The 26,718-nt window shown below is 44.7% G+C and overlaps 1 protein-coding gene across 1 annotated transcript in view; it reads left to right on the forward strand.

The window, feature by feature from the left end:
- The window catches only part of pdia5 (protein disulfide isomerase family A, member 5), a 93,438-nt gene extending 69,490 nt beyond the window's left edge, over window positions 1–23,948 (forward strand). Inside the window, exons 12-17 of the mRNA XM_033617687.2 lie at window positions 455–525; window positions 1,308–1,471; window positions 3,568–3,698; window positions 7,766–7,836; window positions 19,417–19,551; window positions 21,608–23,948. Coding sequence (XP_033473578.1) covers window positions 455–525; window positions 1,308–1,471; window positions 3,568–3,698; window positions 7,766–7,836; window positions 19,417–19,551; window positions 21,608–21,688 — 653 coding nt within the window. The 3' untranslated portion in view covers window positions 21,689–23,948. The remainder of the gene's footprint in view (window positions 1–454; window positions 526–1,307; window positions 1,472–3,567; window positions 3,699–7,765; window positions 7,837–19,416; window positions 19,552–21,607) is intronic.
- Window positions 23,949–26,718: the final 2,770 nt, after the last annotated feature.

Raw genomic sequence — 26,718 nt, forward strand, 5'->3', positions numbered from 1 at the left:
CAGTTTCAGTTACATCATTCCACAACCAGAAACCACAGATCACCATAAACATGCTCACTGCAGCCAGTCTGCAGACGTGACACACGATTATACAGTAGCAGCCATCGATGAGAGACGAGGCAGAAATGGACTAAACTACAGTGAAGTGAAGAAAGAGCTGACAGAGTCACATGACACTGGAGTTTAACCTGTGTGATTTCATGTGACAAATAAATGATGATTTATGTTTTATATTTACTTCTATGACAGTGAACTCATCTGTAAGACGTGCTGCACCAGCACACGTCTTTGTCCCAACATTTAATAACCAGTTTGGGGAGATAATGAGCAGAATTGTTTGGTGAGGGTTGAGTCTTTAATAAGAGCTGACTGTCAGATATCAGTTATCAGTTTCAGTCTCCAGTATCAGCAGTCCGTCATCGTGGGGCTCTAACGTGTGCTTTGAATCCCTCAGGGTGTGGACACTGCAAGAAAATGAAGCCAGAGTATGATGAAGCTGCCGAGATACTCAACAAGGGCGCAGACGTAAGTTTGATGACCACTGCTTGTGTTTACGTGCAGCGTGCATGTTTACAGGCATGTTAGCTGTGTTCACTGCTCACGTCTCACACTCTGATGAACATACAGAGCTACACAGGTACTGCGGCGCCTCGTTAACACATCATCATAATCCCCCCTCTTGGCCCGGAGGCTTTTGGCCGCCGCAGCCAACATGCTGGTCGGTCTGTCCCGCAGCCCGTCTCTCGATGTGTTTCTGATTAGCTGGGCGTGTTCCTGGCCTCCCCTCTCCGCCATTCTGTCCTCTGTGGTAATCTAACACTCCCCAGCCAGGGGCAGGGCCTATAAAACTCCAGCCTGGTGACTGTAGCAATTATCTCATCTGTGAGCGTCCCCCCGGCCCAATGCTTGGACCTTCTCCTTGTGGCTCTCTGCCCAGCACCAGAGGTCAATGGGAAAAGCCTGAACATTATCTAATATGGATGGACTGGAGCCTCTTTCACCCTGAGCCCTTTAGACCCAGCGCATCTTTTATTTCTCTGCTCGTGTCACTAACGCAGCATTTTTACAGTTTGTACACCAACAGAGTGTGTGTGTGTCTGTGTGTGTGTGTGTGTGTGTGTGTGTGTGTGTGTGTGTGTGTGTGTGCTCATTTGCAAAGACTGAACTTGGATTGTTTCCAGACTAGTTGGTGTTAATTGGTGTCATGTAACAGGTTAGTCGACATGACCTTCTCAGGTCTAATTGGACAGATCAGGCTGTAGTTATTATTTTCACCCCACGTGCCTTGTATTGTTCTTCCTCCACAGAGTCCGGGTGTGCTGGCAGCGGTGGACGCCACGGTGCACAAGACTGTGGGGGATCGCTTCAAGATCTCCGGCTTCCCAACTGTCAAGTATTTTGAGAGAGGTGAAGACAAGTACACGCTGCCGCACCTCCGGAGCAAAGACAAGATCATCGAGTTCCTGCACAAGTGAGTCACACTCCTCGATCGCTCTTTAAACGCTGCCTGTGTAAAGTTAACACGTTTAGACGCAGACTCAAACTCGTGTACGTTGCAGTTATGTAGCTCTGAGCTTCAACGTTTTAATAGATGACTCTTTGGAAAGGGTCACTGTCAAACGTAATGGACCTGCGATGACATCAGTGTAGCTGCAGCAGTCACAGACTCCATGAAGGCAAAGTCAGCGACCAGAGGTCAGCAGATATTATTTCATAGAGGGCTGACATAGAGTCTCATTAGTTCTCACACGCCTCCATTTTTCTTTCTCAGAAACAGGAACATAAACACCAGGACTGTGACGTTATGGTTTCTCTCTTAGAGCGGTAAAAAAGCTGCTGCCCCCAAAAACTATGGCCCTTAAAGTGTTCCCACCTGCACTTGGTGTCGTACACACAGAGAGTTACGCACATGTACATCATTAATGTTCATGTATAATTCTCTGGTTCATCAGTGACGTGTGTGAACGACGCTGCAAACTGGATTCTCTGCAGAGTGAAGTGACGGCTGGATCATGTGACCTGTCCAGCGCTGAATGTGAATGGGCAGATCTGTGTTATACGTCTGGGACCAGCTGCACAAAACACCTTAAGTTTTCTCCTTAAGTATGACACTTAAAGCCAGATTTCACCTTAGCTGATGGCCCTACACAGTTGCACAGAATCCCTTATACGGTTTCCTTAGTTAAGGAAAAATTCATTCATTGTGTTTAAAGATATTTCACAGCCGTAACAGTTTCCATGGAGATTGTTTGTTTGTTTGCACTCACGCTGTGACGCCTGTCAACATCTCTTAAAGTTGTCTTATAGTTAGTGAAAAAATGTCAGAAGAAACGAAGACAAGAAAACCAGACAGGTCAGAGGAGGAAGAGATGAAACTCCTGGAGGAAAACAATCATAGAAAGAACAAACTACAAAGTAAATCTGATCCCAAATACAGAAAACTAATTAAATTAATTCAGTCAAATCTAAGTTTTGTTTTTTAACCTTGCTTTGGTTTTTAAGGTCCTTTTTGCAACAGCCAAGGGATTCCTTAAGTGTAAGACCAGGACAAGGAGAAAACCAGGAATACTTAAGTGAACATTTTAAGGAAACCTTAAGAAGACTTAAGGGTGTTTTGTGCAACTGGCCCCTGGGGCATAGGGCTGTGATGATCACTGCAGTACTGTGGTCATGTGATGCCACTGCTGTCATCACCGCCTTTTTAACAAACATTTTTTAGCCAGTACTAATAATGAATTAAAAGATGTCCTGCTTCGGCTCAGACGCAGCTCGTCTCTCTGCAGTCACCACTCTGTAGCCTCGCTCTGTGTCCCATCTGTGTGTCACTGTATTGAGCAAATTAATGATCTGAGGCTTCAAACTCAACAGAGATCAGACCAGCGTCGTTGTCTTTGGGCCACGCACACAAAGACAGAGAGGCAGCTCTCACCTTGAATCTCTCTCTTACCACAGAGAAACCTTGGTGCTACCCTGGACTCAGATTTAAATCACTCACGTCACCTGCCTACGACCATTTAAAACACACTGCTAGAGTCAGAGCAATGATGTCAGAGTGAGACCTTGAGAGGCTCACACACATCTTTATTCCCTGTAGGTCAGATCACTGCAGTGGACTGTCTGTAGGACTTTAACACAAGCTGTTTGGCAACTTGAGCGTATTCAGGATGCTGCTGTGAGGGTGCTGACAAAAACTAGGAGATAGGACCACATTGCTCCAGCTCTAAACTCCTCCTACACTGACCACCTGTCACTCTGTGGCTCAGCACCCAGATACATCTCTGACATGCTTGTGACATAAGAACCTTGTAGGACCCTGAACACTTCTGGGGACATGAGTTGTATCATCATTAGTTCTTATGATGTACTGAAGATGTTCTCACAGATTTTATTCCAGAGGTGTTCGTCAATGTGGATGTTGAGGTGGAGTCTGTGGAGCATGTTAGTTTGAACACTTCTGAGAGCAGCTTGTTTGATTCACACATCTTTTAACACTCACAGTAAATGCAAAGCGTGCTCTTCCTCCTTGTAGTCAACATAATAAATGCCTTGCTGTCTCTGTGTCTGCAGTCCTCAGGCTCCGCCTCCACCAGAGCAGTCCTGGGAGGACAAGCCCTCCAGCGTCAGCCATCTTGGATCGGAGGATTTCCGCGAGGCGCTGAAGAAGAAGAAGCACGCTCTGGTCATGTTCTACGCACCCTGTAAGAGCTCTCAGTCACTCATATCAAACTCTACTTCACACCTGTTCAGTCTGACCTGAGTTAATGAAAAACTTCTCTGTGATTGGCTCTTCACACAGATGGTTAAATCTGATGTGCTGGGATGTTTGGATGAGAATGTGAAGTGTGTGTGAAGTTGTTGCAGCCGTCACAGTCCTGCTCTGCTGGACCTGGTGTGATCATATCCTGGATCTGAATCAGTGTGCTTATGTAACTCTGAGCTGCCTGTCAAACTCCTCATCGCACAGCATATAAACCCCACCTAAGCCACAGAGGGACGGAGGAATGAGTCACATGACTGAGAATAGATTCGTGCAGGGAAAAACAAAAGAGAGGACGAATCACTGTTCCACCTCAGAGTTCAGTTCCTGGGAAACATGAAGTTTTATAACGCCGTCCTCTCAGACTGTTTCTGTCGTTGAATTCATCCCTTCTCTTTCTGGCCACATCTGGTTAACTGAAGGTCACGTTTAGAATATCTTGATCAAACCCTCCAGAACACACCTGGTCTCTTCTTTGGCTCCAGCTTCCTTAGCTGTCTTTATTTTAAACGATAACGAGAGGTGAGAGTCTCTGTCGTTGAACCCTTCTATAAAAATGTTCGGCCCTGGTGTCATGACACTCCTCTCTGAGTTCTCAAACAAAACACGACGCAGGAGGAATACAGAGCCGCTAACTCGCTTCATTATTAGCACACACATAGACGCGCACATGCACCTCTGCCCTTTGTGTCTGATGAGGGCTTCAAAGCCAGACGGGGCACAGCGGTCAGGCTGCCGTCTCCGTCGGGCCCTTTGGTGCTTCCTTCTACAAAGAGACGCTCCAGATGCACATCAGGCAGCAGCAACCTGCCGCCCCGCCCACCCCATCTGCATCCTGCTCCTCACTGGTGTCTTGTCAGTGAGGGAGCATCTGATGTGATGCAGCTGGAGACGCTTCACACACAGCAACCTGTTTTAAACTAAACTTTAGGGTTTCACTTTTAGACTCAGCTCGTGTCTCTGTCGCCGGCTCGTTCCTGACCTCAGGGAGGACGAAGCTGATGGGCTACAAAGTGGTCTTGTAATTTTATGGCTGGTGTGTGAGAGCCTCTCACTGCAGCCTGACACCAGTAACAGGTCACTGATCTACAGTCGCCATGACCTGATGTCGGCCATGTTGTTACTGTGTGCTGTTGTCCCATAATGTTCAGTGCTGGGAAAAACAGTCTCCCCTTGGGGATAATAAAGTCTAAGTCTCAACCTCTTAAGCAGCCCGGATGATCGAAGGTACGCGACGTGTGAAGTGTGAAATATTCCTGCACTCAGCGCGCAGCAGGACGCCACTCTGAGGCGAGCGTGAGCAGCCAGTGACCCGCCTGTTCAGTCTGTTCTTCTCACGTGAAGGAAAAACCGTGGCATTTGGCGCACTGCTGTGTTTTTTGATATATCAGTTTCAAAATTGCGACAGAACCTTTAAAAGTTTAAAGGCCATTTAATGTTGCAGCTAAAAGGGTGCTTCACAGGAAATGGATTTCTGAGCTGCGCTGAATGTCGACTCAGAGCGGCGGCTCTGAAACGGAAGGCAAATGGACGGTTGCAGAGCTGATGTATAATTGAGCTGAAAGTAGAGTTGTCTGTGTGTGTGTGTGTGTGTGTGTGTGTGTGTGCGCGCGCGCGTGCGTGTGTGTGTGTGTGTGTGGCGACCCTCAGTCAGTGCTCTTATAACCTTTGAGATCAACAAGGGGTGACTGTGGATTTATTTTGTTCTGCACATTTTGATAACACTAAGATGACCATCTATAAATAACCGGTATGTTTTGTGGGTGACCTCCTGTGTTGTAGAGTACAAACCGTTTCCTGGTTTGGTTAGGAAGAACTTAAATCAAGTTTATTAATACAACACATTTAAAAACAACTGCAGTGACCAAAGTGCTGTACAAGATAAAAGAATGAAACATAACTTTCTAACAATATAAAATGTACACAGATATAAAATAGAATCAAAGCAGTAAGAACAATTACGCACATTAAAATGATTATAAAATACTAAAATATTAAAACCACTACAAACAACTAAAGGCCAGTGAAAATATGGACGTTTAAAGATTTGTTTGAAAAGTGTCAGTAGAGAGGATTTACTGAGAGAGGATGGTTATCTCAGAGCTTTAGAGCAGCTACAGCAAAGACACCATCTCCCCCCTCACCCACTGGCCTCCATCACGGGACAGTTACAAGACATCGTTGGGAGGATCTGAGAGCAACGATATTGTAAAGTTGAGCGCTGGTGCTTTCAGAACATGTTTCAAGGCCAGAGCAGCTGAACAGTCTGATACGGTCAGGAAAATGCATCACTTTACTGTGACGCACCCTTTAAAACCAGGAAAAGATAAGACATGATATTACGATATCCAGAACCTAAGATGACTTCTCGTCTCGTATCATGATATCGATATAAGATCAATATATCAATATATCACTCAGCTGTACAAAGTGCGGCCTCACATCACATCACTGCAGCCCTGGTTATTAAGTGTTTCCATTCACAGGCCCTGCAACAGTGATGAATGTCAACATCCTCCTTGTCCTATAAACCGTTTCATTGCTATTCTGTTGCTACGGCAACAGCTTTGGTCCCTGTTTACTTCCTGTCAGCTGCTGCATTAACAAACATCCCAACAGGAAATACATGTGGACCGAAGTAGAACCTTAATGTTGTCGAGTTTGAAAGGATTTACAAACAACTCAGTTGCTATTGCAGCCGACCAGGAAGCTGCAGGCAGGTCTTTGAGTTCTAGTGTTTTCCTGCGCTCGCCTTAGTGTTTCTGACCCGCACGCCAATCAGCTTGTTGTGCTAATCTCAGCATTAGTTGCTCACCATAGATAGAACAACATAAATGTGTCTGTGTTGCTTGTGGCGTATGATTTTTCTGGCAGGACTCAACAGAACGTGCACTTTGGTTCAGCGTTTCGTACGTCACTGTGATAAATGAAAATGTTGAGTCGCACTTGACAGATTTTTGGTTAAACTCTGGATTCCTGATCCACAGATTAATGAACCGTCCATACAAACAGTCAGCACTGAACCTTCTGTACAGTTTGTCCACATGTTTGCTAAATAAATCCCGACCTATCATCAGCATTAGAACATTTATGAGGAAACTGCCACAGACTGCTCCGGAGAGAAAAAGATGCTCCCTCACAAAAATGTAAGAAATGGAAATCTTCTTTTTTTTTTTTTTTTTTTTTACCAGTTTGGACTTATTGATGTTTCCAGCACCAAGACTGAGCTGGGTGGAGCGCTGGTTGTTCTGCGTCAAGAAATAATCCCAAAAAATACAGTTCATCTGTGGCTCCCTGTCATGGACTGATTGATTTAACCCTTACTCTGTACATGAAGACTTTATTTAGTCACCAGCTGCCAGGCTGTTTTTCACCTCCTCTCCCTCCAGCAGCAGAAACAACTGTTACACAGTAATGAACAGAGGAAGAACTGAGCCTTTAACATAGGCAGCAACAGAACACAGCACCTGCAGAGAGCCAAACACATCGTTCCCCTTCTTAGTGAGCTGTAGCCAGCATCAGAAATGTTCTCCCTCTCAGATGTGGAGTTCAAATATAAGCTGGTCAGCTCCTGTCTGTAGTTGCATCATGTCTCTCCTGTGTGTAGATGTGATGTGTAGATGTGATGTGTTGCTGTGCTTCCTGCTGGTGTATTTGTGTAGGTATTGACTTGCTGTATCCTGATGGCTGCTGGAGCACAGAGAGCCAGAGAGCTTGTGTTTATGACAGCAATAAAAAGATTTACACTGTCCCATAAACACACAAGTGAAGCATCTCTAATGTGGCATAAAGCTCTGACTAACAGGAGCGTGAACAGGCCTGATGCTTTATGACATGTGAGTGAATGATGTATGGAGGTGATCCCCTGTGTATCAGTGAATGAGTGTGTGTTCATGTGACATTAGTGCCTGTGTACAGGGCTGTTTGGGACCTGAGCTACATGTTGGGCTGTGAAAGTGTCGTGATGAGCTGTAATAGCGTCCCATCTGTGTGTGCTCATCTTCACAGGGTGTCCTCACTGTAAAAACGCTGTTCCTCACTTCACCACGGCAGCAGAGCTCTTCAAAGAGGACCGCAAGGTTAGTGTTGCTTTTTACACACATGCAACCACACATGTACACCGAGCAGCAGCAGTGTGGCCTCAAGCTGACACCTACAATCACAAAACTAGTTCCCCGTTATGACCCTCAGTTAGAGGAGAGGATAGACGCTGGTTCATCTCTGTGTGTCCAGTAAAATGTTTGAGCATCGCTGTTTTACTCAGGTGTCGTCTCTCTTTAGCCAGCAGCTCTGTAACAGCCCACACACACACAACACACACACACACACACACACAACACACACACACACACACACACACACCACACACCTGTCCAACAGTTCACAACACAAAAAGAGAACCAAAACAAAAGACACAAATTCATCCAACCTTGGAGCTGAGCACGCAGAAACAAAACTTCTGAAAAGATGCAGCATGGAAGCAAAAAAATACAAGATTTTGAATAAATCCTCATAAAGACTGTGAGAGCTGATCAGTGCAGCTACACTGTGAGACATGGATCTAACAAATATCCAGTGTGATGTCTACAGACTGTACGATGACAGTGTCACTGAATCACAGGCTACAATGTCACAGCTTCACATACTGAGTGAGGAACAAAGAAGGGCACATTAAATTCTACAATAATTATTATCATAAATAAAATTAATAAAATGTCAAAAAAGTTGATAAAATGTTAGAAAAATATTAAATTATCAGATGAAATGTTTAAAACAAAAATGTCTGAAGAAAAGTTGATAAAATGTAGGAAAAATTTTGATAAAATGTCCAAAAACATTATTGAAAAGTCAATAAAATGTCTTTAAAAAATTGATGAAATGTCAGAAAAATACAAAAAAATTGGCAGAAAAATATTTTAAATTATCCGATAAAATGTTTTAAAAAATGTCTGAAGAAAAGGTAATAATATGTCAGGAAAAAATATTAAGAAATGTAGGAAAAAATGTTGATAAAATGTCCAAAAACATTATTAAAAAGTCAGGAAAAAAACAATAAAATGTCCAAAAAAATTGATGAAATGTCTAAATAATGTTGATATAATGTCTGAAAAATATAAAAAGAAATGGCAGAAAAATGATATTAAATTATCAGATTAAATGTTTAAAAAAAAAGTTTATAAAATGTCAGAAAAAAATTAAATAAAAAAAGTCAAAAAAAAATTAGAAAATGTCCAAATAAATGTTATTGAAAAGTCTGAAAATAATGTGAAGTTTAGTCGTCTCTATATCCTGTGTGTGTGTGTGTGTGTGTGTGTGTGTGTGTGTGTGTTTGCTAGCTGCTAGGTCAGCAGAGAACAGACGCTCAGCGCTTCGTCATGTTACAACCGTTTGCAGCATAGTGTAGTTACACGGCAGTCTCATTGCAAAGAATTAAAAAAACACACTGGCCTCAGGAAAAATCGTCTTTCTTTTGGAGGCTTAGGGCAGAGCGGTCGCTGTCACTGCAGCTGCACTTCTCGCTGTCTTCCACATGTTGCTGATCGTGCTGGTAGGCGTTCTTCTTCTTCTCTTGGCATTAACGGCAAACCAGACCACTTTTAGGCGTGTATGTTGCTCCATCAAGTCTGAAAGAATCGCATCCTTGATACCTGTGGTAGTGGAGAAAAATGAGCCATCGACTTGGTCCCAAAATATCTGGTGACGTCTGTACTGGACTCACAGAGGAGATTTCTGTCAGTCTGACTCTGGGTAAGAAAAATGTCAGAGCATCTCTTCAAACCTCACAGAGCTTAATAACCTGATGATGATATCATCATCATTACCTGCAGTTTGGACTTTTGGGTCTGTATGTGTCACAGTGAACTTGGATTGAAAAGCTCAAATGTTACGACACTTTATTATCACCTCTGGTCTCTTATGTGCTCAGCACACACGATCGCTGACAGCTCAGCAGGTGATTAAAGAGCACGGAGGCCTGCAGCGTCACCGCAGCCACATGATGCACTCTGCAAATGTCAGATAAAACCTTTAAACAGTGAAACTCAAAACCTGCAGCTCCTTCTTCTTCCTTGTTTTTAATATCTGTCCTCCGTCGTCAGTGAGGAATTTGACCACTTAGCTAAAGCCCACACAGTCTCATCAAAACTCCGGCGCACTCGGGGCTCCGGGGTTATTGGAGGTTCATGCAGTCACAACAGGACACACTGGTCCTCCATCATCTACTCCCTTTCACTCCTTTTCCCTGCGGGCTCGTGTCCTGACACCCTCCCACTCCTGCTCTTCCCTGTTAATACCCTCTGACTGCAGGCCTCAGTGTTTCCAAACCTCCTTAATTGTGTGTGACTCACTCACAGACACACACTGAAAAAACTGGGCGCACGTGTGGCAACACTCTGCTGCTGTGATTTATCATCTCACAGCAACTTTCACTGTAAAAGAAAACATCATATTGTTGCCTTTTGATTTCACAGTTTCATGGAGATGCTTGATGTTAACCACACATTGTTCCAAAAGCTCTCAGTGAACGCAGCGCTCTCATTGGTTTGGAATTTCTTAAAATCATTGTCAGATGGTGTAAAACAGTGACGTGTCCTCAGCAACTTAGTCATCCATTTTTCTGAGGCAATCCTTTGTAACATTTCTCGATAACGTTAAACCTCAACACATGATACGGGAAAAGAAAAATGTTTTTGTACGACTGAGTGAATGTTGCCCCACAGCTGCAACTTCAGGAACTGTACCACTCTGAGAGTGTTGCCCCACAGCTGCAACTCCAGGAACTGTACGACTCTGAGTGTTGCCCCACAGCTGCAACTTCAGGAACTGTACCACTCTGAGAGTGTTGCCCCACAGCTGCAACTCCAGGAACTGTATGACTCTGAATGTTGCCCCACAGCTGCAACTTCAGGAACTGTACCACTCTGAGAGTGTTGCCCCACAGTTGCAAATTCAGGAACTGTACCACTCTCAGAGTGTTGCCCCGCAGTTGCAACTCCAGGAACTGTACAACTGAGTGAGTGTTGCCCCACAGCTGCAACTTCAGGAACTGTACCACTCTGAGAGTGTTGCCCCACAGCTGCAACTCCAGGAACTGTACGACTCTGAGTGTTGCCCCGCAGTTGCAACTCCAGGAACTGTACAACTGAGTGAGTGTTGCCCCACAGCTGCAACTTCAGGAACTGTACAACTGAGTGAGTGTTGCCCCACAGCTGCAACTTCAGGAACTGTACCACTCTGAGAGTGTTGCCCCACAGCTGCAACTTCAGGAAGTGTATGATTCTGTGAGTGTTGCCCCACAGCTGCAACTTCAGGAACTGTACAACTCTGTGAGTGTTGCCCCACAGCTGCAACTTCAAGTCTTCAAGTCTTCGGTGACAGCCGTGGTCCGTCCCACTCTTGTGAACATGATACCACCAGAACACCTCAAGGGAATTTCTTCAAATTTGGCACAGATGTCCACTCTGACTCAACAATGAACTGATTAGATTTTGATGGTCAAGGGTTAGGGATACCTAACGCTAACCAAAGGGTCGAGGGTTAGGGACACCTAACGCTAACCAAAGGGTCGAGGGTTAGGGACACCTAACGCTAACCAAAGGGTCGAGGGTTAGGGACACCTAACGCTAACCAAAGGGTCGAGGGTTAGGGATACCTAACGCTAACCAAAGGGTCGAGGGTTAGGGATACCTAATGCTAACCAAAGGGTCAAGGGCAGCTCAACTCCTCACCACTGATATGAGGAGAACTCTGTAGATGTTGCTGTGTCTCGTGTGTGATGAAGAATGGATGATGAGATGTTGAGCAATATCCTGAGCTAAAGACCCTCAGTCCTGTCATTATAAAGACAGTGCACAAAAAAGACACTTCCTGTTGAGTCACAGCTCTGGAGATCGGCTCTTCAGGTGAGAAATCAACTTTAAAGCTATAGTTGGTAATGTTGGAGAGCTAGCTAGATTTGAAAGCGGCACCTCTTCTAAGCTCCACCCCCTCCTCCCCGTCCCGTCAGTGCTCCGTCCAAAGCCACGCCTCCACAAACTTGAATGCGCATCCTGCAGTACACCGACAGAGAAGCTAATGTTAGCATTGGGCTAATACGAGCTACAAAAGTAGCTAAGTTGGCTAACGTTACATATTCCATGAAAATAACAAATCCCCCCAAAGCAAACAAATAATTACCTGTCCAACAGAAAGACAGCAACCTCTGCATCACTTTTCAGGCCCTTCAGCTCCCTCAGTTGTCTCCACCATTCAAAAGCTGCAATGTTGGTTGACTCTGATTTGTCCTCACGCTTTATCCAAAGCCTTTTTCGTTGCAGCCTTTTCTGCCTCCGACTTTCTTTTCTCAGCCTGTTTAGTGGGGCGAGCCGTTACAAGTAATGCTGGAAGTGGTACTTTTGGCTGCATTTTCTCTGCCATTGTTCAGCAAACTCCTGCTAACTCTGTATTTCTGCTGAGCAGTGTGCTGAATATTTCTGGCAACAGTGACACATGAGGAGTGCACGCAGGGAGGAGGGAGGGAGGGACGGCGGGGGGCTCGGGCAGGACGAGACATGAAGGCATCTGATTGGTTCTTTCCATTTGCACCGCATGGCAGGGATTGGTCAGAGTTTTTACAGGCCTGCAGCTGCCACAGAGGTCGGATTTTTTTCGTTCCTTTTTCTGAACACATTATGTATTAACTCCTCTCAGGATGAAGGACCATTTCACCCAGTATAACAAGAAGTGTTTCTGAACAGGATTACCAACTATGGCTTGACGTAGTGGCTGTTCACACATGATGTGAAGCTGATGCAGAGGAGGAGGAAGAACAGCTCTGTCAGTAACAGTAGTAATAACTTTGTGTCGTTGTCTGTTGACGAGCTGCAGACTGACACATGTGCTAGGGGCGGCACCTGACACGTGTCACATGACGTGCCGTGGCAGCACTGGTGTGTTTTCATCCGAGCAGTGTTTCCAAGCAGCTCCAGAACAGAAGTGTTTGTTATCCATCAGCTGAAAAATGCTATTGTTACAGAAATCTCCAAATGCAAAAAATGTTTGGTGCCAAATCACAGCATGGATTTTTCTCTGGTGTTGCTCAAGGTCTTGTGTCTCGGGGCGTCGGTAGCATAGTGGATAGTGCCAGTGCCCCATGTACAGAGGCAGTGCCTCACTGCAGCGGTCGCAGGTTCGACTCTGGCTTGCAACCCTTTGCTGCATGTCAACCCCCACTCTCTCTCTCTCTCTCTCTCTCTCTCTCTCTCATCCCATTTCAATCTGTCCTGTCCATTAAAAAAGGCAAAAGCCCAAAAAAATAATCTTGAAAAAAAAAGAAAAGGTCCTGGTGTCTCAATGTGGTGTTTGGAGAAGTTTTGACCTCTTTTATTAATTCTCAAGTCATAAAATAAATGCTTAAATCTAGCACCAAACCAGCGTAACACATGGTGTCAACTCACAAATGTCTGTCACAACCTTCAGTCCTAATATTCTAAGCCCCTGTACACACAGTGCTGAGCTGCCTCTCAAATTAATCTGAGGTTCTTGGCTTTCAGATGATGTGTACCATGTATTCTGTTGACCTGCCGTCCCACCATCCTTCTGGCAAAGACAAAAATGGGTCCATGGTAGGAGCGGTGGAAGAGATTAAAATTATAGTTTGTCCTCCACAATATAAAACCAGAGGCTGGTTGTAACGTTGCCTTTAAAGACTCAGAAGCTTCGATATGCTGAACGGAGCAACGATTCTCAAAGTGGCCACCAAGAAACACAGAGCTCAGAGAGCCTGACCGCCTGACGGACAGAGAATATTGACTTTGTATTTTGAGAGAAAAGTTCGGACTCTGAGAACAGTCAGAAATGTTTTTTTGACATCCAGTTTCTGGCTGCCACAACAGCTTGAGGCTCTTTGGCACAGCTTCACCAGCTGTGATGTTTGGATCAGTGTGAGCTGCCAAAAGCAGGGGACCCTCATATCTGTGAGGTTATATAAATGCACCAGTTGAAGATCTCTTCCCTCTCGCGGTCCCTCCGGTGGCCAGTGGAGGTGTGTTTGAACAGGAGTAAGTCTGAGAACTGGGCATGTGTTTACTCGGCACTCCTCTCTATTTATAAAGCCGAGCCCCAGAGTATTGTAGCGGACCGCTGTTGATCGCAGTCTATTAGCTGCCCTTGCCTCATTTACCAAAGACAAACACAGGCTTAGCTGCAGCTTTGAAGATGCAAACAATTAAAAGTCCACATTCTGTGCTGTATGTCAGTGGGGGAGCTGTGTGCATGCCTGTTTGTGTTTGCTCATCAATAGCAGCACTAAAGGAGCACATAGTGTGGAAGTGCTCGTTTCCAAAGGCCGTCGCTGCTGTAAAACTGTTTCATCTGAGGACTGGGGTCTCCCTCAATGGATTTACCCAACATGACCGTCACCTTGGTGCTGAGACAGTACCTGTAAAGGTTAATCAGAAGTCTCCTGACCATCACCATGGTGATAATATGGTCTGCACCTTTATAGCCAGAATGATTTTGGTCAACACTGAGATCACAGCCACAACTATTCATTGATTTCTGTGACAAGAAAAAGCCAACAAGTATGTTCATGTCTGATATAAGTGAACTATAAAACAAGGTCACCTTCACATGATCACACAGACCAGCTAAAACACACCCTGACATTAACATGGAGATGATGGCGTACAAATCTCCTGCAGCAGCTTTGAAACAGCTGATAGGAAACAGCAGAGGCACTTTATCAACCCGCTGAGTACTGCCATTAGCATCAAGCTAGCAAAGAATGTTCTGTCTTCATAATGGAGGATATAAAGGAACCAAACTCACGGATAGTGTCTGGGCCTTTACTCAGCACAGCTGCAGAGGCTACCAGCTGCATCTCAAACACACCACACCATTTATCACTCTGTTCTTAGTTTAATCAAACTCAACACTTCCTGTTTCTGTTTTAAATTAAAAGCTCCTTATCATTTTAGCTGTTCTAAAAAGGCTTTTATTGTGAAACATTTGCAGGAACTTCCTGTGGAGGATTCAGTGACTTGTTTGCGTACGGTACTTCAAATGTAGCTCCGCCCATCTGGTGACACTTTTTACGTTACTACAGTAACAGTGACATCACACATGTCGTGAAAGACAACCAGCGATGATTGGTCGTGGACCAACATGTAGTGTGTCGTGTGTGTCAACCAAGTTACGGCACGATTTTATGACTCTACAATCACCTGATCACATAGAGACTGTCGGAACGGACAAACATGTCATGTCGTTTGAACCTGGTACAAGTCCTTCGTTCGACCGTCCTGGTGACGTGAACTCAACATTTTGTGTCTCTCTCTGTATCACCTGAACTCGCTCCACATCACTCCACAAATCGGATCGGCACTGTAGTCGACAACTGACATCTCCAGCACTCTGCAGCTCACACCAAAACTATCTAAATTTATAAATATCACTACAGATGAGAGGAAAAATAGATATTTGATTTCATGGTCAACTGTCCCTTTAAACACCACTAAATGGAGACTTCCTGTTACAGCGCTGCTCCTTTGAAATCAACGAATGTTTAATGTGACTTCATTTCCCAGCAGCACAGCAGGTGTAAACACTGATTTATTCTTCACTGATACTGGTTGATTCACAGCAAACAATGATCCTCGCTCTATTAAAAGTTAATTCAGAGTTTATCACAGCTCAGATTTTATTTTCATTGGTCATCATCATGTCTGTGAGTCAAGATAAAACATTATACTCACCTGGAAACACAGTGGAAAACATGTCAGATAAAGAGACTGTGTTTGAAGCTCCTCACAGACGCTTCAGGTAGCTGCGTGTAGTGTTCCCTGTAAACACAGTGCTGAGGATAAACTGTCCAATCTGTCGGCGTGTTTACAACAATGAAGATTATTACCTCATCTGACTTTGTTATTGCATTAGCTGCTCCCACATTTAAGAAACGGCTTTGATGAGTAAAGTTATCAGAACCAATGCACATGATGGCCACAGCTCTGAAAATAATAAGTCCCCCGCCGAAATAAGACTTCCGAATTATCCGCCCATCCTGTCTCAACAGGGGTTGCATCACATTACAGACATTAATATACACCAGGTTTCATCAGGTTTATAAAGTTAGAGTGAGTGAAACTAATCCAGTGTTCTGTAGCTCAACTTTACTGAACTCAAGATACATCATAACTTTACTATATTTTATAGAACACACATACATTAAACTGTTTGAAGTTTTTAGGTGAACCAAGCCATACAATATTCAGAAGTATCATTTGCAAATATGACAATATTGTGTTGTAAGACTGAAAGTTACATCATTTAGTCAATCAGTTATTATTTACCACAGGTCTGAGGTCGATGGAGTCGGTACAGTGTGAGAGGTGAGCTCAATACAGTCATTTACGTCACACAGACACGTGACATTACAAGACAAAGCTCACAGAAACATGCAGGTGAAGGGTTGTAGTGCAGTGTGACTCGACATCAGAGACAGGAGTTCAGAGTCTTTATCGCAGAGGAGAAAAGGTTGTGTTTGAAACAGGATAATTTGGTGGGCGGGATCTGCAGCGCCTCCTACAGAGCATCAGCTGGAAGAGATGGTGGGCAGGGTGAGAGAGAGATTATTATTTTTATTGTGTGTTTGTGACACAATGCGCTGCAGTTTTTTGCGTGTGACGGTCTGTGCAGCTCAGTGATGTCGGTGTAAAACTGAAGGAGGAGCCATCATTTAAATACATTAAAATATTGGAGCATTTATGGGAACGCCCACAAAGCATCACATCCTTTTACAGAGAAACCAAAGCAGAGTCCTGCATACGCTCATTTTTGAAAACCTGCTCAGCACCAGGACTGACCCATTACCCATAATCATGTCTGAATCAAAGCTGCACCCGTTAATAAAAGTCCTGTGACCCTCCACCCCTGATCAAACCCCCCAGGCTCCAGTCCCTCACATGAAGCTGGTTCTCCGTCTCTTTGACTGGATGGTGGAAACATTCAATCACTGCCAGGTTAGGAAACATGTTAGCATGCTCCTTCCACCACCATCAAACCTCCAAAGGATCCCAACTCCATGTAGGCTGCCACCTCATCCTCGGGCTGCAGAGTGTCATGGCTGGAGTCCTCCACGTCGGTGACCAATGTGACCACGGGGTCAAAGGTTACACTGGTGTCACTGACTTTCAAAATAAAAGCAACCGTCAGAATATTACTGCACATCTTTTTACTGTGTTTTATTCTGAAAGATATAAAATAGATTTTTTGTTCTCACCTGCTGCACGCCCGACTGGAGGCTGGAAAAAAGACCATTGCTCCCCTCAGTGACTCCGCCCCTTAACCATGACTACACACCGACTGTATATATTGAGTGATTCAGTCTGGTACCAGTCTCACAGACCAGCTGGGTCACATGAGCAGAGGAAGTTTGCTGTGAGAACAGAAGTTTGTCCGTACAGTTTGATTACTGCTCTGCTCTGCAGCGTGACACTGGTGAGATGAGACTGAGCCAACTGGTAATATGCTGCTCCCCAGAAATGTTGCCCTGGATTAATGAATGAACGTGGAGCTCCTCTGTCACTTGAAGATGGATCAATAACGGAATTGGCTGCAGACCTTTGAAGAACAGCGACTCTATGGCTTCATTTTCTTCTGTCAATTCACAGCAACTCTGATTGATTACGCTCAGGGACGAGCGGTTGGACGGAGTCGGTAGTTACATCATGTCCCTCGTCGCAGCAGCTCTCTGTGTCTCTGAGGTGGTCAAACACACAGAGTCTGAATGATATTAGCTACGTGAGGAAGAGGAGGATGATTGTATTGTCGGCTATATTTCTGTGGACTATTTCTGTTTTCAGAAGTGCAACACTTCAGTCCTGCTGAATACACACAGCCTGCAGCGAGCCTGTGAAATCATCTTGTTGAGAAGCTCATTGAGGCCTCGTTTACTACATCTGATTAACACACCATAGAAGAAGAATATCCCTTTACACGCTGTGTCTCCCACTGATGTGCACAAGAGTCTGTTTCCTCTCTGTGTGTTCACAGATGTCTGTGCTGCTGATGCAGACGAAGCAAACACTCACCAACAGTGTCCTCGTCTCACAATATGTTCTGCACACGCTCAGTATTTGACTATTTATATTTGCATGGAGGAAAAAAAACTGGAGGCGTTTGTACTTTGTAATTAGGACAGGAAGTTTTTGAGCGCGTCCTCTCGCTTGGACGCGCGCGCAGAGAAAGTGTCTGATGTTTTCCTTCCACAGCAGATCTGTCATTTCCACATTCAGCTCGAGCAGTCAGATGGACAGGGAGCGATTATTCCACGGTGACAAGTTCAATGTGCAGCGCTCAGCACCCTGAGAGTGGGTGACATTTCAGCTGTCCAAAAGGACACGCTGAGTGCGCCATGTATCAGTGAGGCGGCATTTATGCCTCATTGGGGCGGCTTGTCACTAATCGATGCAACAGCCTCAGAACATAAATCTCCCTTGTTGTTTTTATGTAGGAGTGATTGTTGTGGGATTTTTTTCTCCGCGCCACCCACTCCAAACAGTTTAGCTGCACGGCGATGCATCAGTCATCTCTCCGTAACCTGCAGAGAAACTAGTGGTCTAAATTTGGATGAGGAGAAAGTGTTGAGAGAGAGGCTGAACACATCCCAGCTCTCAGAGTAAATGGCCTTTTTACAGTTGATAAATATTGAGTTCTCCATTACCTTCTCCTGTAATATCCTCCGGTACATTTTTTGTGTTTTTGATCTACAATTATCATAAAGTTTATTTGTTGTGAAAATATAATGGGTGCTTAAGAGACGCTAAAACAATAATTAATTGAACCAAAACAATAAAAATGCCAGCGCTGAATTAAAATTACTGTAACAGAACAATAAAACAGGGAAACTGAGCCAAATCCTGTGTAAACCTGCTTCACAGAGGTCGGAGGAGGTGAGAGATGCTGCAGATCTGTCTGGGTTTAATGTCCACACATTAAACTTTATTATAGTTAGCATTGTTTTATTATCAGAGAAATAACCACAACTTTTTTTAAAGGGACAGTCCACCCTAAAATCAAACATACATGTTCCCCCTCTTCCCTGTAGAGCTGTTTATCAGTCAGATAGTTTAGGTGTGAGCTGCAGAGTGTTGCAGATATGGGCCGTAGAGATGTCTGACTTCTCTCCAGTATAACACAACTAGATGACACTCAGCTTGTGGAGCTCAACTCAGCATCAATGTCTCTGTACAGAAATCATGATCTGGTTACTCCAGATAATCCACAGACCTTGTTGCTGCAGTTTCATGTAGGAACTGTTTTCTGTCTACCAAACTCCACCCGCCCACCGTATCTCCGCACAGAAGGAAGTGTGCATCTACTGCTAGCACCACTGAGCTAGCTAACGTTACAGCTCAGCCGACGAGGACGCCATTAATGTTTCCATCTTGCCTCTCGTCCATGAGTAGATGCACACTTCCCTCTGCACAGTGACACAGTCGGCAGGTGTAGTTTGGTAGAAAGGAAACAGTTGATTCCTTTAATGTAAACTCATCGACATTTGAACTCACTGATCTGATCTGATGAGTCAAACACCTTCACAGCTGAAACCCAAAGCTCCGCTGTACGTTACATTAAACTCTGAATACCATCACAGTGACTGTGTTCGCTCTGCTTCTCCTCAGATTGTGTACGCCGCTGTGGACTGTACCAAAGGACAGAACCACGAGCTGTGTAAGCAGGAAGGCGTGGAGGGCTACCCGACGTTTAACCATTACAACTACGGCAAGTTCGTGGAAAAATACAACGGAGACCGTGGGGTAAGTGACGCTGCATTCATCACCTCATTCCCTCTCTGAAATGGTTTACACACACTCAACACATGAGATTGATTTTGTCTGTGATAAAAAGTGAGCTGGTTCAACTCATTTGGTTTCATATGAATCAAAACCAAACAAATCAGAACCTGATGTCAATTTTTACAACTGACGAGACGCCAGAAACCAGAATGGGTTCATCCTGAGCTGCTGACAGAGCTGAGAAGTGCGAGTGGGTGAATGTGGAGGAGTCAGAGATGCAGACAGAGCAGCCTGGATATTGTTAGAATCACATAAACACAGATTCAGAGCAACGTTTCCACCAGTGTTTTATCCTGAATACAGCATGAATTAGATTCTTGATTTCCCCTGTTTCAGAATTAATCTACAAAGTACTGTTGAGTCAGAGCGGATGGATAACGGCTGCTGGCACCACGAGGGGACAGAAATATTATGTTAACTGAATAATTTATGGCAGAGAGGACAGTCGAAGGGCCACGGTCATGCACACAGATCAGCCCAGCCTGGAGTGTTAGACAGCTGTCAGCACAGGATGATGCAGGCAGACGTAATTGTCATTATACAGCTGCACAAAGATATCAGGTGTCTCCAGTGGTACATAAAGAAATTCACGGACACATTAAAGACCAAACACATCAGGATAAAAACAGTGAAGTATAAAAAAGCAGAGTAAGAACAATCATTATTCCACAACCATAAATTATTGCTCATATACAGAATATTCCCCTCAGAGGTTGTTGCATGTATCTTATATACACACTAAATTATTTAATGACACTCGGATAAAAGTTTTTCAGTAATCTAGGAGTGTGAGGAGCTTTTAGGGAGCTGTAGCACCTTCCAGAGGGCAGCAGGGTGAAACGGTGGCAACACACACATTTCTTTAGTTATAACCATGTGCTCATTGATCATTTATCTCTTGTTATATGTCGTTGCGAAACATGGAAATGTGACACCTCGCTACAGTCACGTGGTTCAATGAAAACTGAAGCTTTGTGTAGCTTTGATGTTGAAGATCTTTAGATGGTTCAGACAAAATTTGAGATCAATCAGATTAAATCTGTAGGAGGAGTGTGTTAAAGTATGACCCCTGGAAATGGCCAAAAAAAAAAAAAAAAATACAGAAATTACACAGTAAATTAAAAATGGCCGACTCCCTGTTGGATTTAGACTCCGGCTCCAAGAGGCTTTTTTGTACGTCCTGGGATTTTACATATGTGTACCAGTTTTCGTACATGTAGGTTAAGTGTACTACAGGGGCTGCTTAGTTGAAAGTTTTTAGGGGGCACTACTGAGCCATTTTTTTTTTTAAATGGGGGGGGGGGAGGCATAAAATGTCACATTTGTCACCACTTCTGATACGAGTGCAAAGTTTCATGACTTTTATTTATAGGGAGAAGAAGACTTCAAAAGGGTCCTCGCACCATGTGGTGCTCGGGCTCTAAAAATAGAAACTTTCCCATTTTAAACAGCCTTTGTGGCCACTGGAGTAGAGATTTCTGAGTTTACATGGTGCACTTGAATGCACCACGAAGTCCCTGTTGCTGTGGACAAAGGCAGCATGACAGGAAATGATGCAAAAGCGCTGGAGAAACTCTCGACATAGGTTTTTTTTGTTACACGACTATTTTGGTCCAAACATTTCCACGCCACTGTGGCGGACAGCCCTCAGAGAATCTGCATGTGGGACTTGTTGGGTTTTAATTTCATCCCTCGCTCCTCTAAATGTCCACTGCTGAAATGATGTGTTTCACTGGGACAAACTTCACAGAGCAGAAGCTCAAGACGCTTCAACACTGGGACTTGATATTTAGGATGGCGCTGAGCAGATTGACCTTGAACTTGACAACAACATTTGGCTTCCTGTTTACTCGTCTTATCTGCGTGCTGCCAGGCTAAGAGGAGATAATGTGTAATAACAGCACTCTGATGTCTGTTAGATTAGAAAAGGCATTTAAAGTCTGATAAACAGCTTCAAGCTGTGAACTGATAACTAACAGTTGTGCTTTCCTCCCTCTGACTGTCCGTCTGTCCACAGGAGGCGGGCTTCACAGGCTTCATGCGCAGTCTGAGAGGACGTGACCAGGAGAAGGTTATCAAGAAGAAGGAGGAGCTCTGAGGGCGGCGTGCAGGGACGGGGAGTTGCACTGCACACTTTGTCATTGCACTGTGACCCTTGACCCTGGCAAGGGCCCTATCAGCACTGACGTGGGAGACTTGATGACCTCAGCGAAAGGCTATTTTTTTATACCGTGGTGATCACGTTTGTAATAATACCAACAGAGTACCTGCAGTGAGACCGACCACTTGAGACTTCTTTTTTCATGGAGATTCTGACGGGCAGAAAATACACTGACAAATAAGTGATTCCTTTTTCTTTCCTTTTTATTTTTGCCCAAACAATGTGACTACACACGTGAGAAGCTACACCCTATACTTTATCTATGCAATACTGACCCCTGCTTCGCCCTGTGGGGGTCTGTGTGACGGAGGGACACCCATGGTGGTGGGTGGTGGAGGTGGTGGGCATCAATAGTTAAAGGTGGAGGCTGCGCTGTCCGTCACTCCACAGGGGTCCTAATCCCGTCCCATCAGCCCTGCTCGGTCTCCAGAGGGAGACACGCTCTCTGTAACGACACACACCTGTCCGTTCAACATCTTTACCTTCATGTCTCCAGTCCAGAACCATCCAGAATATTGTTCTCCTCACAGTCAGCTGGGACACAACTGCATCTAACACACACGCCCACAGTTGGTTCAGTCACATGTGAAGTGCTCACGCTGCGTTCACGTGGAGTCAGGGAGAGGGTCAGCGGTAAAGCAGACGCCATTTTACTAGACAGAAGCAGGATGGTGGTGATGCACGGGTTGACCTGCGGTTTGGGTAAACTTGATCACGGGTCATTAAGTGACAAATGAACGTTCTGAGTAAGTTATTAATAACTTACAGAAACATCAGTCACAGTGAGACACACAGAAAGCAGCTTCATCATCAGCGCTCCATCTGTGTTTCTGTTATCTGCTCTTTCCTTTTTTTTGTGCACAGCCAAACTTATTGAAGTCAGACATATTTTTTTCTTCAGTCATAATAATTCCTGTCGGCCTAACACTGTGTCCTAAGCAAGGAAACGCCTCTCAGTCCACTCTGAATCCATTAAACATGCACTGTTGTTAAGTCGTGTAAACAAACCACCGAACATATCAGCTGTGCACTCGTGAACAAACCATGTAGCATATCACCTGTGTGCTCGAGATCATTCTTAAGCCGTAACCACTGCACTGACAGGTGAGTTCACACCTGTTTTATACCGTGATATGTACTGGAAATGACATGAAACAGCACGCAGGTTGTTTTTAGTGACGGTCAGCTCTGCGTCGCAGGTTGTGTTTTGCTCATCGACTAACCCGTATGTTTGAAGGTCAGGCGAGGCAGACTGGCTGGTTAGCCGTGTTGGTGTGGGTTTAAAAACCATGACCTGGGCATCACGACAGGACGGTAACATCAGGTGAGACCAGCAGAGAATACTTACAATTCAGCATCACCATGGCAACATATCGTCATGCTCGTTTAGTTTACTGTTCTGCCGTTCAGTCAGACTTCTTGTTAGTTTTCCCATCGCTGTCCAGAAGCTGTCGTCCGTCCTTCCGTCGACCGTCTGTCTCACTCCATGTGAACGCAGCGCAATGAGATGCTGTAGCAATATGAAGAAGGTGTAATCGTAGCCGAAGGGTCAATATTCTGAATGGTTCCAGGCTCTCGTAATCAGTTTTGCTTTTAGAATGGACTTTTGTTTGCTTCAAACTGTGGCCTTAAAGATCTGAAAATAAAAACCATGCTGGAATAGCAGAAATATAAAGTAAGTGGAGGGGGAGTCGGAGGCCTGGTGCCTGTGCAGGTCCCTTGAGTCAAAGAAGAAAAAACTAAGACCATGAGATGCCAAATATTTTTGTGCATTGCCCTTGATATTTCCAAATATTAACCCCACTCAGAGCTGTAGTGATTCAACAAGGGTGAGGCTCGGTCACCTGCAGTGAGCATGGGAGACGATGGAGGCTGAACTCTGCATGATGATCACGTGTAAATGTCCAAACCTTCCCCTGGACTCCACCCTCTGTGTTCACTCATCGTTCAGGGAGACGCTGGGATCATGTCAGGCCGCTGGTTTACACTTTGGGCATCCAGGGTTTGTGTTGAAGGGTACCCTCATGCATTTCCTCCGCTTTCTGCTGAAGCGAACGACGCCAAGGAGCCAAAACGACAGCACTCTTCTTGACAGCCTGTCTGGACGTGTGTCTGCCTGCCATGCCTTGGCCGGGAAGCGCTGGGCTCCAGTCAGCTCGGACAGTGCTCTCCCTCCCTCGCTCCCTCCCTCCCTCCCATGCCTTCCATCAGATTCCCGAGGATGAATTCATAGAGCGTCCACGGAGTCATTAAGTGAAGTCTCCAGAGCCCCTCCCACTCCCGGCAACATAACACCATCATCATTACTGTGTGGCGATTTTTTTTTTTCTTTCATGTTGTGTGTTTCAGCTCCCACGCTTCGGCCACTATAAATATTTAAAGGCTTATCTGTAGCTGAACTTGTGTTTTATTATTCAAGACTTTGGTTTCTTTCATTCTGAATAAGGTTCTCAGGGATAGCGAAACACAATTAAAGGGAACTAGTTTGTTTGTAATTTTGCATTCCAGCTGAATCGTTTTGAGCCCGTAGATCACCAAATTAAATATTGTTTACATTTGTATCCCGAGTTTAAAAAGACGATGTGTCCTTTTCCTGTGCTCGACCACGACAACATGTATTGAATAAGACGTTCTGTCAGTAGATGTTACTGAAGCATTTCCTGTCAACATTATCATTGTGATTTTAATGGACTCATTCCAGATATTTGGGTTGTTCTGGCTGGCACCAACACTTCCTGTGTGTTCAGTGTTCAGTGTGACTTTGACCATTCCACGGTGTGCGAGGGCATCTTGACAGAGCGCTTCCCACGCTTAGGTGTCGACATATCGCTGTAATTAGATGTCCGTCCTCCTCTCCAGGGAAACAAATTACCTTTTGTTCTCTGTGTCCATTTGTTTTTGTTTACGAGTCTCCGCAGTGACATTATCATCATCATCATCATCATCATTTGTTGACTAATAGAACGACCACCTCTCTCTTATCCCAAAGGTTTCCATGTGGTGTGAGGATCTGTCACACTGATGCCAAGAAGTCATTGTTTCCTCTGTTGATTTTTCTGTGCCCAGCCATACGTGCAGTTTTTCCCCGCAGTAAGGACCTTGCGAGAAAAAAAATCTTAATAAAGTCAAAAGTTTCCAAAACATTTTTCACTTGTTTTTATAAAGTGTGCTCATCTCTGCTCTGATTGGTCAGTTCACCACCGAGAGTTTTATGCCTCTGTGATAGTTGAGGCGTGTGTGTGTGTGTGTGTGTGTGTTCAGGTTGTCTGTGCGTCCCGTCCTCATGAGCACAACATCTAAAGACTGCTTTAAGGGAATTTCTTCAGATTTGGCACAAACGTCCACTTGGACTCAATGATGAACTGATTAGTTTTCGGTGATCAAAGGTCAAGGACACTGTGACTGTTTTTTTTTTTTTTTTTTTTAGCAAATTAATTTTTCATTTATTGTTGAAGGCCTAAAGTCATTCTTACATTCTTACATTGTAAAATACAGCCTGGCGCCTTCTCAGCGTATCTCAGCTGGGCTCACTGTGGAAATCCAAAGAAGGAAAAGCCTTGGAGAAAAACAGAGAAATCAATAGTGTGTGTAGATCTGTTTGTGTTCACTGCAGACGCTGCAAAGTTAAAGTACAAGGCTTAGATGTGTTTATGACACCACCAGACAGTGTTTTCACCTTCCCTCTCAGGGCGTCTTTACTCGGTGCCAACATGCAGTCAAAGTTTAATTTATAGCTTAATAATAAATAGCTGCAAAACACATGACATTCCCACCAGCCTCAGCTCTTCATGTTCAGACTAACATGGTGAACATCACCTGCTGAACATTTTGTCGTCATAAGTTTGTATGCTTCAGCTCAGAGCTCTGCTGTGCTGACTATCTCCATCATCATCATCATCATCATCATCATGACTCTAGTGACCAGTTTTTATGCTCTCCTGAACACTGAGACTCTTCCTGTGTTGAAAGTTGGAAAACATAGTTCAAACTCTACAGACACACAGACACTGTGGACACAAACACAATCATCTGTGAACTGACACGTCACTGAAGAATATCCAGAGCGTGAGAACATGTTAAAAGTTATTTCATGATGCGACACCGAACTGCGCTGCTGCTGCTGCCGGCACAATAACAGAAATAGAAGTTGACCTTGTTGGGTCACAGAGCTGATTGATGGACAGTCCTGGTGAAAGCATTTTGTGTGTGTGTGTGTGTGTGTTTATTCTGACATTTTTTCTTAGTTCTGCATCTGAGACGGGAAACAAATGGAGCACTCAGCAGATCTGACACTGATGGCTTTATTATGAGAAATGACTGGAGAATGGCTCAGGACCTAAAAGTGACCCCGCTCTCACTGATGCCAGAGAACATGCAGTCATAACTCCACGTCTGACAACATGCCTGACGAGATAACTACTGTATCTGTTTGAGCAGAGTCGTTAATTCTCAGTAACATGAGTGTTGCTTCCTGCACATTTCTCTGATATCAGACACTCAGACTGGAGTCCACAAACATACCAGCTGCTCTGTACCAACACAGCAGAGCTCTGAGCTCAAGGATGCAAACTTAAATTGATGACAAAATCTTCAGTAGGTGATTCTTCATCACCTTCATCTGATAGCATGCTAACACTTCATCAGCACTGAACATGTAGAGCTGAGGCTGATGGGAAACCATTTAATTTGCAGCTATTTGCTCACTAACCAAAGTGTTGGACAAATTAAACTTTGACTGCACGGTGGCACCATGTAAAGAAGCCCTCAGAGGGAAGGCGAGAAAATATTTGCAGGGGCGTCAGTGGCATGGTGGGTGGTGCCGGCGCCCCATGTGCAGAGGCTGTGCCTCGCTGTGGCGGTCGACTCCAGCTTGCGACCCTTTGCTGCGTGTCAACTCCCACTCTCTCTCTCTCTCTCACCTATTTCAATCTGTCCTGTCCATTAAAGGCAAAAAAGCCCCCAAAAAA

Source organism: Epinephelus lanceolatus, chromosome 14, assembly GCF_041903045.1.
Source record: "Epinephelus lanceolatus isolate andai-2023 chromosome 14, ASM4190304v1, whole genome shotgun sequence".
In the NCBI taxonomy this organism is placed as follows: domain Eukaryota; kingdom Metazoa; phylum Chordata; class Actinopteri; order Perciformes; family Serranidae; genus Epinephelus; species Epinephelus lanceolatus.